The following is a 13,749-nucleotide window of genomic DNA, read 5'->3' as shown; positions in this document are numbered from 1 at the left end:
CTGGTTCCCATCCAGCCCCATTCATTCAATAGCTTGTGTCAGGGCACTTGTCACCAGTGGCATTTGCCCAGAGTGAGTCACACCCGCCCATGCAATGTGTGAGAGCTTTCAAATCTTTTTCATCTTCATTTTATAGGGTACAGCTCTGGCAAATTCATGACCGTATTGTACCACACAGCTCTTCTTACAGCAGCTTCTTTTCTTCTCTCCAGCTTTCCATCCAAGGGGCAGCTTCTTCCAAAAGAGGCTCTGTGATTCAGTGCCCATCTTTGTTTTCCAGATGTTTCTTTCACCACTCTGCTTTCCGGTTGCATTGCAAATTCGGGTGCATTCAAAATATTTTTGCCTCTCCCCCGCGCTTAAAATGGAGAAAAGCTGAAATATATGAAAATGTAGGAAGAATGAGAGTAGGGCTGCACCGGACTGCACAGGACTCTTTCCAGGAAATGGGTAGAAGGTTCATCAGATGAGTCACTGAAACCCTAGATGACTAAATTCTTGAAGAATAAACTGTCAGGAATATGATACTGGACAGGACATTCAGGGGGAAAGAGAAACTTCTTAAATAGCTCTTGTTTGTTTTCTGTTAGTGATTCATTCCTAAGGAAATTGCTGCATTTCTGGCCCGGGCCGGCAGCAGCAGGCAGGCGGTGCCAGCCTTCACGTGAAGCGTGCCGCGGCGCTCGAGGCCTCGCAGAGCCCAGTGTCTGCAAGGGATCCGGAGTGCTCGTGCTCGTCCTGCCCCCGGGCAGGCTCTTCGGCTGCCTTCCCCTGTCCCTCCCCACCCCGCAGAAAGGAGGATTCGAGACTTGACGTGTTTGGGTCACCACGAAGATGGGAGTGTTGAAGGCAGGGAGCCTGTGAGAGAAGGCTGTACAGAGCCAAAGTGAATAAAATAAGGCAGGGTCACCAGTGCAGTTATGCCATCTGAATCAATTTGCCTCTTTCTTAGCATACCAGCAGGTATGAGACCAAGAGGAAATGAAGGCATTAAAGCTCCAGTTCTAAGCTCCTTCTAAAAATTTCTCTCCCTCTACCTGCTCCAACCAGCAAACCAAGTTGTATCAATAAAATTGGCCCAAGGCTCTGAATTTGGATTTCAGAAAAGGTCTTGAGATTTTGAGTGCCAGTAACAACAGAAGCAGTCAGGCTCCCTCTGCAGCTACCTCCAGAGGAGCTGAACCAGCGCTCACAGCAGCGGGAAATGTTTGCAGTAGTATCCGCGTGTGGAGAAACCCCAGCATTCCAGCAAGCCACTGCCAGTTCCCATTTTGGTGAGTTTGACCTAGAGCATTTAGCGTTTCGACATCAGTTCTGCGTCTCATAATGCTGTTTACGTAATGAGCTTTCATTTGGTTCCTATTAAAATCGTGGTACTTCTGCAAACCGCTGCCTGTAAATATCAAGCCACCCAGTTTTTCATTAGTTTGTGATATAGGAGGTAAACAGTCTGTCTGTAGGATGCACACTGTAGTAACCTGGTAGAGGTGGCTTTTTCCCCTCTTGGACATGCAAAGTTCAGATCTCAGAAGCAGGAATGTGAAAGAGCTATTCAGGGTTACTGAATCCATCTCCTGCAAAACCACAGTGTAGTTACTCCCCGATGGATGTTCCCAGCTACTGTATTGATCAAAAGAGAATCTACATCTCCTCGTAGGCACGGCAGCAACAATTCTGCTAAGGGCTGCAGAAGTGGTGTGTGTAGCTCTCACAGATTGTCCCAGCACCGCTGACATCTCCGAGGCAGTGCAGAGCGGTTCCTTGTATTATATATACCAGCACTTTGAAGAATTCAGTTTCAAATGTCTGAAACAATGGGGGTTTCACCGCTTCCTGTGGGAGCCTGTTCTGCAGCCTAACTCGTTTCACCATCTGGAGTGTTTTCCTGAGAGTCTGCCCACTTTTAGCTTTCTTTAGTTGTGCTTCCACTCTTCCGCCTTAAAGGTGACTCGCTAAACATTTCTTTGCACGAAATTCATGTTATATGGTGCTTTTTCCTTTTTTATGATGATCAGGGAAACCTGAAGGCTCGATGGCTTCTTCTCTTTGCCTTTCGTTCCTCAGAAATTGTAATTAGGAATGAATAATGTGTTGCAGCTTTTCTATCCAGTCATCTCGACGACTTACCAGGAAGGTCAGCATCATTGTACTGTTTTTACAGATGAGAGAACTGAAGCACAGAGTAGGAGACTACTTGCCCAGGATCATTCAATGGGCTGGTGGCAAGGCCTGGGTTTTTAGCCAGTTCTCCACAATAGTGCCCTACTTTTTTTTACTTTTTTTTTTTCCCCCTCCAGTCCAGTTCCCTTTGGCATTGTTGGAGTACCTAGCACAAGCTTTCCGAGAACTTTATTCAGAATTGTCATATTGTAACTGAAAGGCCAGCCTGCTGAATATTTAACAGTTACTATCTTTCCAATGTGTTCATTAAGCATCCTAATTAAGTAGAGATACATAAAACCAGCAAAGCATTTTAACAGACCGATTCAGTCCCTAGAGCCTCCGAGCTGAATTTCCTTCAGCTAGCCTGTGCTTTCCTGGTTGCGGATTGTCCAAATTGAACACAGTTTGTATCAAGCGTGCTCTTATCAGTGCGCTGCAGAGAGGTTTCCTTCCTCTTCGGTACCACCACGCTTACTTCACCTGTTATATTTTCCTTAGCTGTGGTTTTTGGTAAGCCTGTTTCTCAGAATCTGGGTAGCTATTGAACTATAAATCTTCCTATCTGGGGCGATAACACTGCAATCGGCACAGCACAGAGTGCCGTGCACAGACCAGTATTTGGGCTGGTGCTGAGCAGGCTCACCTGGGCATCAGCACCGCCTGCTCTCAGCAGCACGGAGCTCCTTGGGGGCTGCTTCCCCTACCTGAGGGGGACGTGCCTTAGGGCTTCTGCCTGCCTGGCCTGTCATTTCAGTACCTTTGCTAGATCTGCCTGGGCACATGAGCGAGACCAGTTTTTTCTCTGCCACCACTTGGGAATGACAGGGGAAGGCGGCCGCTATGGTGTGGCTGGCAGCCTGGTCTCCTGACCGCCCCATGCTGATCCCACTCTGAGCTGAGGGCACCGATCACATGGGAGATGCGGCGCTTTGTACGGCTTGGGAACAGTAAATGAGAGCTATGGGTAGGACGGAGTTGTGTCTGAGGGCTAGCGCATCGATGTCCCTGGCTGTCAACCACTTTCGAAGCATGCCAGTAAGTGAGCCAAGCCCTTACCAGCTGCGTTTTTTCCCCCACTTCTCCTCCAGGCCGCCCTTATTCCGGATATCATTGAGCCAGAGTTTGAGGATTTACCGAAAGCTGCGAGGCTGCTGTAGGTCACCGAGCACATTGTCTTTGCTTTCAGATTGAGTTTGAGAAATTACCAGCGGTGTCATGCTTATGCCTCCTGGCCATGTGAATAGAGGAAGCTAAGAAGCAACAATAGATTACATAAAGCAGGGAAATCCCCCTCAAACTTCTCCCAGACTATCTTAAACTGAAGTTGATTTGCATACATACACTACAAATAGCTTTGCAATGGCTTCTGGCCCCATGAAAGGGTTACATGTGCTTGCCTATAATCATTTAGGCCAGTTCCACCAGTTGAATCACTCAGAGAAAATAAAATAGGCTGAATGAGAGCCCGTATAGAAACCCAAGCAGTTTTATGTAGCATCAGCCTACTTCAGGTAAGGACACAACTGGGTAACACTATGCCGTAGAAGATCAACGGGAACTGTTTGATACCTGGTAATAATGAGTGGTTATTCTAGAAAGCCAGTGCCAAAAAGCTATCTTAATGTTTATAATTTGTGATGACGGATGGATGGTGTCTTTCTTTGGCTGAACTTGCAACTGAGCTTCCAATACAAACCCTGCTTGGTGGAAAATGGACCTTACTGAAATCCAGGAAAAAGCTGTAGAGTCTTACAGATGAAACCTGTGACCCACTGCTTTTACAGGCTCTGAGATTCATTAGGCCTGGCATTCCTGCATGATGCTGTTCAAGAAGCAGTGGTGTTAAACATACTTGCAAAATTCCTGTGATTTTTTAAAAAGTCACAGTTTAACAGAAACAAACAAATGACCAAAAAAGAGATAGCGTAGTGAAAATGCATACTTACTGTGTTATCTCAGGCCCAGAAATCTAGTTGGCTAATCCAACATTTACAAAAATCTTTTACATCAGCTTTAATGTGCTAAGAATGACAATGTTTGTAAGCCTAGTGCATCATGACTGCGGAATGCCTAAATTCTTGAAGACAGATGGTATTTTCTGTTCCCTTGCTGAGGGACTTTATCAACTAAAAATAATGTTATTTTTCCCATTAACTGGTTTCTTATTTTGGGGGCTTTTGGAGCCGAGTTGTGGTTTTTTATTTGTGTATCTGTGTGTGTGTGTGTGTGTCTGTTTGTTTGTTGTTGTTTTGTTTTAATAGGATAAGGATATAAAGTTCCCAAAGTAAGAGTAGCTTCTTTGGAAAGAATTTGCTCACCTACTCCCTTTCTTAGCTTTCTGCAGGAACGTGTTTTCAGATAGGTTTACTGCCAGCCCTGTTGCAAGCAAGGCAGAGTGTAGGCAACTACACTGATTGTTTAGGCTCTCCCAGGAAATTCACAGAAAGGATTTTCGCTACATTTTTTTCTACATTTTCTCTACAGCTTACCTTGCCAACCTGTGTAAGCCTCATGATTCTTCTATAATATCCCCTCGGTTAATATTAATAATGTCATGGCCTGTTGCAGGGGAATACCATGCCTTGCACCCTCCTCCTTTCAGCTTTATTGACTTTCTTCAAGGCTTTGATACAGCCCAATAGGGATCGGCCCAGATAGGAGCTGGCTGTTCTGCAGGGTCCTTGGGGCAGAGCTTGTCACAACAGATCAGCTGTAGAAATCGGAAGAGAAGTACATATTTGAGTAGGAGCGTGATACCTTGCAATGCACTTAATAGCAGTGAACAGGAGGACATGACTCGATCTGACTGATGATTCATTTTTACCTTGGGTATTTTGGTCTTAATAACGCTGTGTGTTTCTTCAGTTTGTGTTCTTTCCGTCAGCTTGCAGGTCAATTAGAAAGGCATTAAAGGATGCTTTTATTTTGTCTTTTAATATCTCCTCTCACAAAAAGCAGTCCATTTTGTCCATAAGGTGTCTAATCACAGTAATTTAATATTCTTTATTTACATAGTAACATAATCCCAAAGCACTTTACCTCCTGGCATTGACATGGGACCAAGATTAAAAATGGAACAGCTCGTACTGGTTAGGAGGGAGGCTCTGCTCTCAGCCTAGGCGTTAGGAAAGCACATAGGGCGCAGCCATAATATTTGCTCTGAATCCAAGGCAATTTGCTAATAGTTGGAAGATATACTGGTATGAGCTGTGCTCTGCTTAACTCTAGGAAACGTGTTTGAACTGTAGAGAGAAACCTGTGGTAGAGAACGTCAGTCTTTTTGCACATCCCATTCTCTGTTCATAGGCACTGGCTATCAAAAAAACGGTTTTACTGGGAAACCAGAGTGATGCGAAGCTCCTCAGCAAGTATACACTGGCACTGGGAGAGCTCTGCCACGGGGTGACAGAGGGGCCTGGACTGTGCTAAGGTTTGGCTCCAGAGCATGAGGAGCATCAGAAACTTTGTCACACAGAATGAGAATGAGTCTGGATATTGGTAACTAGAAGGACATCCAGGCAGGCAGCAGAATGAGGATCATTACACATAAATTAATCCGTTTTCAACTAATCTGTGAAATTAATTTATACTGAAATGTACCTTTATTTGTTTTGTGGATTAAACAGGTTTCCAAGTGGCTGTTCACTGGAGAAATACTAACTTTGTCATCTCAGTCTTATACATTGCTATTGAGGTTCTGTCTTTATTGTGTGTTTCAGATGGAAAGGATCAATCAGATTTAACCTGGGAAGGAACCAATCCTGCCCTGCAGACCATACAAGTGAGAAACGCTGTCTTGAAAAATACTTTAGCTGATGCTGCTTTACCCAGCACTACCGGTGCAACTCCTGGCGATCTATCCAATCCATAGAAAGGGCAAATGCAAACTCCACTGAGAAATGAATAAACAACACTTTTTCAAAAATTCAGGCATTCTTCTTTTGCCTCTTTAAAGACTAACTTCAAAAGCAGATGCTGTTCTCTGTGTGTGTGGTGCCATATTAAACTCTGGAATTATGAAAATTCTGAATTTTGTTCAGGTTAAAATGCTAGTGAAGAAACATAAGCCACACACACGTTCCGAATTCACCCCTACACCTCACCAGTCTGCAGGAACTGACAAACACACAGCACTTGCTTTCCTCAGCCCATAACATAGGGAAATGTTCTCTTCTGCTTTTTAAGAGAAATGGTAAACCCACTCGTTGGTTTTATTAAGAAGCGATAGTTCTGTGGGCTCTTATTCCTGTAATTCTCTTGTAAATCATCAGGGATGATGTAACAGAGTTGGCTGTAGCAGGGTACTGGCAGTTCAGAAGCGAAGGAGAGCAGGTAGGAATCCAAATGGTGGGAAGGCTGGCGTGTGTTACAGCTGCTTAGCTTTTTCTACCTTCAAAGCACTGTTGGAGTGTTTGCAACATGACTGCAAAGCCCAGCACTATGTACTCACCTTCCAGACTGAGCGTATGACTTGCTCAAGGCTGCTGAAGGCACTGGCTGGGCTGTGATCAGGACCAAGTTGTTGCCAGCCCTCCAGCCTCACAACCCTAAGGACAGCCATGTGTGTGCTGAGTTAGTGCCGAGGGCTGCTGCGGTTCCCCTCGGCCCAAGTGGCTGGTTCTGTGCTCTGCACTCACGGGGAAGCCTCTCTGAGCAGCCTCCTGGAGAGCAGAGCATTACGAGCACAGCACCTGTTAAAATTACTGCGTGCCCTTACAGCGGCGGTGCGGGAGGCTGGGGAGGTGCTGGGGTGTGGAAGCCGATGTCCCTTTGCTCCCAACCAACTGAAAGGATGGCGTGGAGCAGACTGTTCAGCTATCCTGTTACACGCCTGCTCGCACAGCTTTGTGCTCTCCTTGAACAGGGAAGTTTCCAAGTTTCCATCACAACAAGTAAGCTACTCCACTTCAATAAACTACTTTTAAAAGCTAATAGGTTTCACCTTGGGGAAGAGCAATTCTCCAGTTTTAGTGTTACCAATTTTGTGCTTTGAAGAAACCTTTGTAAAATTTCATTTTAATTTTGTTTTAATTAAAGTTTAGATTTTCTTCTTGACAGCGTTGCACTGCTGTCCGGTCAGTCAAACCCTGCTGAACTTGCTTGTAGCCATTTTATCTGGGTATCTTGTAAATATTTGGTAGAGCACTCAGACACAGAAGTGTTTTTTGCTCTTACAGTCACATGCCTGGTTCCAGGACCTTTCAGAAGTACAAAAGGCTGAAGGCAGGGAAAATTCCACTGAGACACATTCAGGTCTCCAGGGAGCAACTGCACTCTGTTTAGACTAAAATTTCTCATTGCTGGTTCTCCTTTTTTTTAAACATGGAGAGATAGAGAGGGGAAGCTGGAGGGTAAGTTTTTTTATTATTATTATTATAAACACAGAAATGCAAGCACTGTTTCTCTCGTTTCTCTCATATTACAGGAACATTTGCAGTCAGAGAGGGAGATAAGCTTTTTAATGCTCTCTGCACAACCTGGGAAATTTCCATCCAAGTTCTAAAATGTTTTACAAACATTAATGAATTAAAGCTTAATCCCCTTCTTCTCAGCCCTGTGAAGTAAGTCCTAAATACAGTTTAAAGACAGGGATAATAAGTCTAAAAAAATTGTAAGTACCTTGCCTGAAATCACACAGGCAGTGTGGCAAGAGGACTCAGGTCTTTGAGTCCCAGCCTTCTATCTTTTCTGTCAACACAGACAACACAATTCCCTCCCACTTCAAGGCTCGCTATGCTTCCCCTTCTGGGATCTAGTGAAAACATACTGGCGTCACACCTTGACATAAGCTGTTTTTTTCCCCCTTTGGAATACAGAGAACTCTCGCTGCTGCTGTCCCGTGGGATCAAGATGCTGAAAAGATCAGAGAGGGATGTGAGCAGGAAAAAAAAGAGCAAGTCACTGCTCCATCTGCCCTGGACATGTCCTGCCTTTGCTGCTGCCTCTGCATGCACCAGCAGGAGCAAACTCTGCTTTCTTATGTGCTCCCGTATCATATTCAGGCAGGACTCTCAGAAATGCCATAACCAGAGCGAGCTCTTGGCTGACAAGAAACTGGGCAGAAGAGCCAATAAGGCATTCCCCTGTATTAAATATCTGAGTTCATTAGCCTCCTGTTTGTGACTCACAGTCTTTATTATCACAATCCCATAGCTACTGCTGCAGCCATCCTCCGCATCCTCTTCAGAAGAGGGGGATAATCCAGCAGCCAGTTCATCTCCAGTGCTGTGAGTCAGGTTTTTACCAGGAGGATTAGGGCCATTGAGAAGAGCTGTTCCCAACAGGGATGAGCCAAAAGCAATGCGTACATGAGTCATGAAGTGAAAGAGAAAGAAGCAAATCTATACATTTTTGAATGATTTTTTTTATCTTCCCTTGTCCGCACTGATCAATAACCAGCTATGCGAAAGGTGGATGTGCATTGGTGGTGGCCAGCTTATGCAGGACCGAGAGCTCCTCACGCCATACAAACCAACCTGAAGTCAGAGAGCTCCCAACACTAGATCGGTGCTTACCCTCAGCCCTGTAGCTGAGAGATGCGGGGAGCCAAAGCAGATGGGAGCCCAGCCGCCCGTGCTGCCTTCCCTGCGGCCCGGTGCTGCAGCCCTGCACTGGTGCCTTTGACCTGTTCATGCCATCGCCATCCGTGCTGTGTGCCCCAGCCCCGGCGCTGGCCCTCGGGTGCGCTGCTGTGGCACGCGTCCCTGCCAAGGATCCAGGGTCCCTGCAGATGCTGTGCACAGTGCTCGCTTCATTCCCTGCTGAAAGGCGGCCAGGCCTGGGGTGGGACATGGCAAGCACTTCGCTGTGCCTGGCAACGCCGCCCAGCTGCCGAAAACAAGCGGGGAAGGAGGGCTGTGTACAAACGCAGGGAAATTTTCACATAGGCAGGATGTAATTAGCAGAGCTGGAATTTGGCCAGGATGCTGGGGTCAAAACACTGGCTTGCAGGTAACACACTGGGAGCTTTCATAATTCAAACGCTCAGGATCTCCTGTTTCCATCCTACCTGGAAGATGTCAGAGGACAGTTCCCTATTTAACGTTCCCAGGCAGCTCTCGGACATCTGACACAAAGGAAAAGGCGTCTGAGGGTGCTGCACCTGCAGCGTGTCGCGGCCAGCAGCTGCCCCCCGCTCGCCGCAGCTGGCAGCGTCGCGTCCTGCCGGGGCTGCACCACATCGCGCCAAACCCTTCACACCCCGCACCCTGCCTGGGCGCTCACGTGAGCCTCAACTTCCCTTACGCAGCTGTCAGGCCCTGAGCCCTCAGCAAACAGCAAGAAAAGGTGATAAAAATAGGACAGCCCCTCTCATGTTAATTGCAAAAGAGGGAATGTTGCCATTAGGCGCTGCTTCAGCCTCGCTCCCTGCCACGTGAAGAAGTACCAGATCGGTACCGGGAACGCGGTTCAGCACTTCTCCCCAGCGCGTACCAGTGAGCTTTCCCAACCAGCCTTGCCAGTAATACGCAACACGTTAAGAGCTCGTGCCTCCTCCTTCCTTCCAGCAGAGAAATCACGTTCAAAGCAGCTAAACATTTTTTTCCTTTGTGACCTCACTTTCCGTATAAGCAATCGTGTTTACTACGAGGATGTCGAATGTCCACAAAAGGTCAAGGGAGTCATTCATGAACCTCACGTGCGGAAAGTCCGCACGACATTTCTACCACAATGTGGCCCACAATGTGAAAGAAACCTCATGGCAAACTTTTAACCCCCTGGGGCAGCAGCCCTGCAGGCCGGCCTTAGTTCAAAGCGCCGGCTTCCTCTCTGCAGAGCAGCAAGCAAGACAAGAGGTGTCCCTGCCGCCCCAGAAAGCATCATCTGTACGTCAGCAACTCGTAGACAGGAGCCCTCCTGTGCCTGCGAGGGCTCCCTGCATTGGCTTTGGGTTGCGTTGGACTTTGGGTGGCTTGGTTTGCACGCCGTGCGAGTCCCCCTCCCTGTCAGGTGTAAGGAATGCGACCATCGACCGAGCTGGGTGGGAGCACCTGAGAGAGCCTGAGTCGAACGGCAACACGCGCTGCAGAGAGGAAAGCACGGGCAGCTGCAGGCAACAGGAAATCCAGCACTAATAAATAAAACGTCTTACAGCCAGAAAGAGGAAATAAACAGCACCAGTACAGACTGAGAGGACAGAAGAGAGGAACACAGCATAGCTGTGGCACAGGAATCGCTGCATTACAGTGAGCTTATTTTTACAGACCATCGTCCCGGCTTGTTGTGTGTCCAGACTGCAAAAATAAGTGGGGGAGTGGAGGGACTGGTCAAAGAGAGGGTCTCTATCAGGAGGAGTTGTCAACAGCCGCTGTAATTAAGGAAGCAGCCAGAGCACACACAACCTGAGTGGCCGCCAAAGCGAAATGAAAGCATTTTTTGTTTGCAGCTATAGCCCCAAAGGATAATAAAAGATGGCTCCAGCGTGCCAAGTTAGGAGCTGCAGAGACACCGTTCCTAAGCAGTGAATGTCCTGCTCCCATCTTTCCAAGCTCACGCGCTGTGGGGAGCAAATCCTCCCCCTGTGTGCACCTCCAGCCCGCGTGCCTGCAGCCACCATCTCGGGAGGCCGCCCGCCGGGCACTCAAGCCCCAAGCACAGCAGAGACGGTGGGGACGGCACCGGGTGAGCTCTGCCTGCCAGCTGACGTGTGCCCTTTGGTCTGGGATTCCTCCAGCCTCGTTTTTCCCCCTCACACCCCATGGGTGTGCCATGGTCCCTGGTTCTGCTGCCAGCAGTGGGAGCTGCCGCGATCAGCACGGCCGCCACTCTCCCCACCGTGGCAGCTGTGGTTGGGAGGTGCAGGGATGCCCTGGCGAGGAGCTTCACGCCACGCATGGCACGCAGGAACATCGCTCTCAGCTCTGCTGGTGGCATCTCACCTGGGCCACTGCAGCAACTGAGTGGGTGCTGGGCTCCCCGGCGGCTTGGCACGTAGGGCTGGGGGACAGCTTGGACCTTCTGAGCCACGAGACATCGCTGTCAGGCTTTCACTGATCGCTGTAGAAATTTGTGTGCAGGTTCAGCGAAGGGAGAGAAGTCATTCACAAATCGCATGCATATTTATTCATTCATCCATTGAGTCGGGCTTCCCTTTCATCCCCCCGGCCCCACACACATTGCTGGCATTCTCCCTCAATCCCATCTAATAACCCTGAGGTCTCCGCAAGCCGCTGCTTGCCAATGGGGACCACGGTCACCAGCCCGCCCGCTCAGTCACATGAGATGTTACATGCAAAGGTTTAGCGCTTTCTCCTGACCCCAGCCCCCTTTCCTGTGAAACCCCTGCAGTGTTTTCCTAATCAGGCCCCGGGAGGCTTTGCAGGGTGCAGGATGCTAAGAAGGTGGCTATTTAGCTGCAGTGCCTGGCTGGCAGGGCCCAGTGCTCATCTGGGGCTCACGTGGCCCATGGAACAATGTGCCAGGGGCACCTTGCAGCCAGATCGCTGGATAACCAAGCAGAGCATTTGGTTTCTGTTTCAGTTCTCTTTTTTGGAGGGGAGGGGGCAGGCTGGTTATGAACTGCACCCAGTGCATGCATTTGTGTGGTGTGAAGGGGAAGATCATGGCAAAATTTAATTTATAGACTGCTCATGTTGTTCTGCTACAAGCTTTCTCATTACCTATGTAACTTTCAAAAAACAAACCATAAATAAGTAAATGAAATTGGCTGTATTTTTTTGTGTTCTCTGCTTTTCTCATGCTCTTGAAAGAGTACGCCCGTTCTGCTTGACTGGCTGTCTGATTGTTGTTTTCTATTTTACTACATTGCTTAATTTCTAACTGTAAGCCTTCCAAATCACACAATCAGAGTTCTAGTCTCTACTTTCAAATGTAGCTACTGAAAAGTGCCTACCTCTTTGGTATGTATGGCATTTAACATACTTTGCTTAAATTGGGTATTTCCAACTCAGTACAAATGGGAGACTTGAGAAGTCCTGCTTCTCACAGACAAGAGCGAACCTGAGTAATACAGGAATGACTTTTCTCACTGAAAAACATTATCAACTTGCATGCATAAATACTGGGGTTTAATCAGCCAGTGCTGCGTGCTTGTTTGAAGGAGAAGCTTGTTTAATCCCTCGGGAGGGATTCCAACTTCCAGTGAGAATGGAGATCAGCCTGAGCACCCAAATGGTGATGCGTTCACAGAAAATACAAGAGGGGGATGTCTTTGTATGTGATCTCCCATCATTGCTCTCCCTGCCAAATGAAGGACAGGATAGCAGAGAAGAGCCTTTTCTAGTTCTGCAAAGTAAGTGTGGTGACATGGGGGAGCCTATCTTTGCTTCCAGGTGGCAGTATCTTCAAGACACTGCTCGATATCAACCCTGTCAAATATTTTGACAATGTGAGTAAACGAGCACCCAATGTTTTGGATTTTCGCCTCAGAAGAAGACAAAGTAGCTTGGCATGCCTCTGTCTCGTTAGATACCCTTCTCTGCAGGAACGTACGTGGCAGACGCCCCAGGCAGCAGAAGGCCCGTCGCTTCCAGTCACCGAGTCTCGCTTCCCTCTCCACACAGGCCCCTCGCCACCGCAGCCCCATCCAAGGCCAGGGTGAGGGAAGTCCCTGTGGATCACCACGCAGAAACCTGCTGGTGTGGGGACAGCACGCGTGCGTTGTCATTCTGTGCAGGTTTCTGAAAAGCACGACATCCATGGTCCCTTCACAGCAACACAAAATAGAGGCGGCAAGCTGAGGCAGCACACGTGTAGGCACACAAGAGCCAAACCTGTGGCGCCCAAGTATCTTGGCCTGAGGAGAGGCTGGGGCAGCTTCCACCTGTGCCCTGGCTGCAGACAGGAGAAGGGAGAGCAGTGCTTGGCCTGGGGTGTGTGCAGTGGCTGGTCTGGGGTGGCAGAAGCCACGCTGTGAGGCCACGCTTGAACACGGCCACACCACCGCCGCGCCCCGCTGCAAGGCCGGCTCGTCACGGGCACATCCCGCTTCCGCCGTCAGCGGCAGCCCCAGCCTCCTGGGGCTGACACAAAAACCTCTTTATTCCTGAGATAATAGCAGGGGAATTGGCGGGAGGCCTCTGGAAACATCATTGTCATCGTTGTCATCGCAGTGCTGAAGTGGTTTGGCTTTTGTCTGGCCCTCAAGGTGCGGTGCCCGCACAGTTCTCAGCTGCGCCAGCGTGTCAGCAGCATCAGAGCTGAATGAGGGACTTCAGGTGTCTGGATGGGAGAGCAGTTAGTGGCAACACCGAGGAAGATGCTTTATTACCTCTGCAGACTAAACAACATGAGAAAAGTGTTGGTTTAGGGTAGAGTTTAACAGGAGCTCACTCTGAAGTCTGGGCTGCCATACTCTTGTCTCCCCCACCGCCTTCAGCACTGGTGCAGCCGTGCAGGGAGGCGGGTCAGAGAGCCGGCCTGTCTGGAAATTAAATTTCTGGTTTGTTTCTTTTTTTCTTTAAAATAAGAAGTTTGCTTCAATAGAATGTCTCAGAGTTTTGTTGAAAGAGAAATACACAAATAAAAACATTAGGATATTAAAAAGGTAAAAGTAAATAGAACTTTGAAAAAAAAAATGCAGCAGACTATTTTTAAATAAAGCTAGTTAAAACTTTTCTTACTGTA

The 13,749-nt window shown here is 48.2% G+C and overlaps 1 protein-coding gene across 8 annotated transcripts in view; it reads left to right on the top strand.

Moving 5' to 3' along the window:
- Nucleotides 1-13,749, top strand: part of RAD51B (RAD51 paralog B) — a 458,335-nt gene that overhangs the window by 409,156 nt on the left and 35,430 nt on the right. Inside the window, exons 14-16 of one of the 8 annotated variants that reach the window (XR_014317663.1) lie at nt 5,883-5,944; nt 7,341-7,514; nt 7,980-11,942. The exons of 5 other annotated variants lie outside the window; for them this stretch is intronic. Coding sequence is in view for 1 of the 3 variants with exons in the window: in XM_082762404.1 (XP_082618530.1) it covers nt 5,883-6,034 (152 nt within the window). In the remaining 2 variants the exon portion in view is untranslated. Of the gene's footprint in view, nt 1-5,882; nt 6,083-7,340; nt 7,515-7,979; nt 11,943-13,749 lie in introns of those variants that run through there. 2 more of the 8 variants (XR_014317664.1, XM_082762404.1) reach the window with 2 other exon arrangements.

This window comes from Aythya marila, assembly GCF_965140915.1.
Source record: "Aythya marila genome assembly, chromosome: 5".
Taxonomy (NCBI): domain Eukaryota; kingdom Metazoa; phylum Chordata; class Aves; order Anseriformes; family Anatidae; genus Aythya; species Aythya marila.
This window is presented reverse-complemented; position numbering and strand designations above follow the sequence as displayed.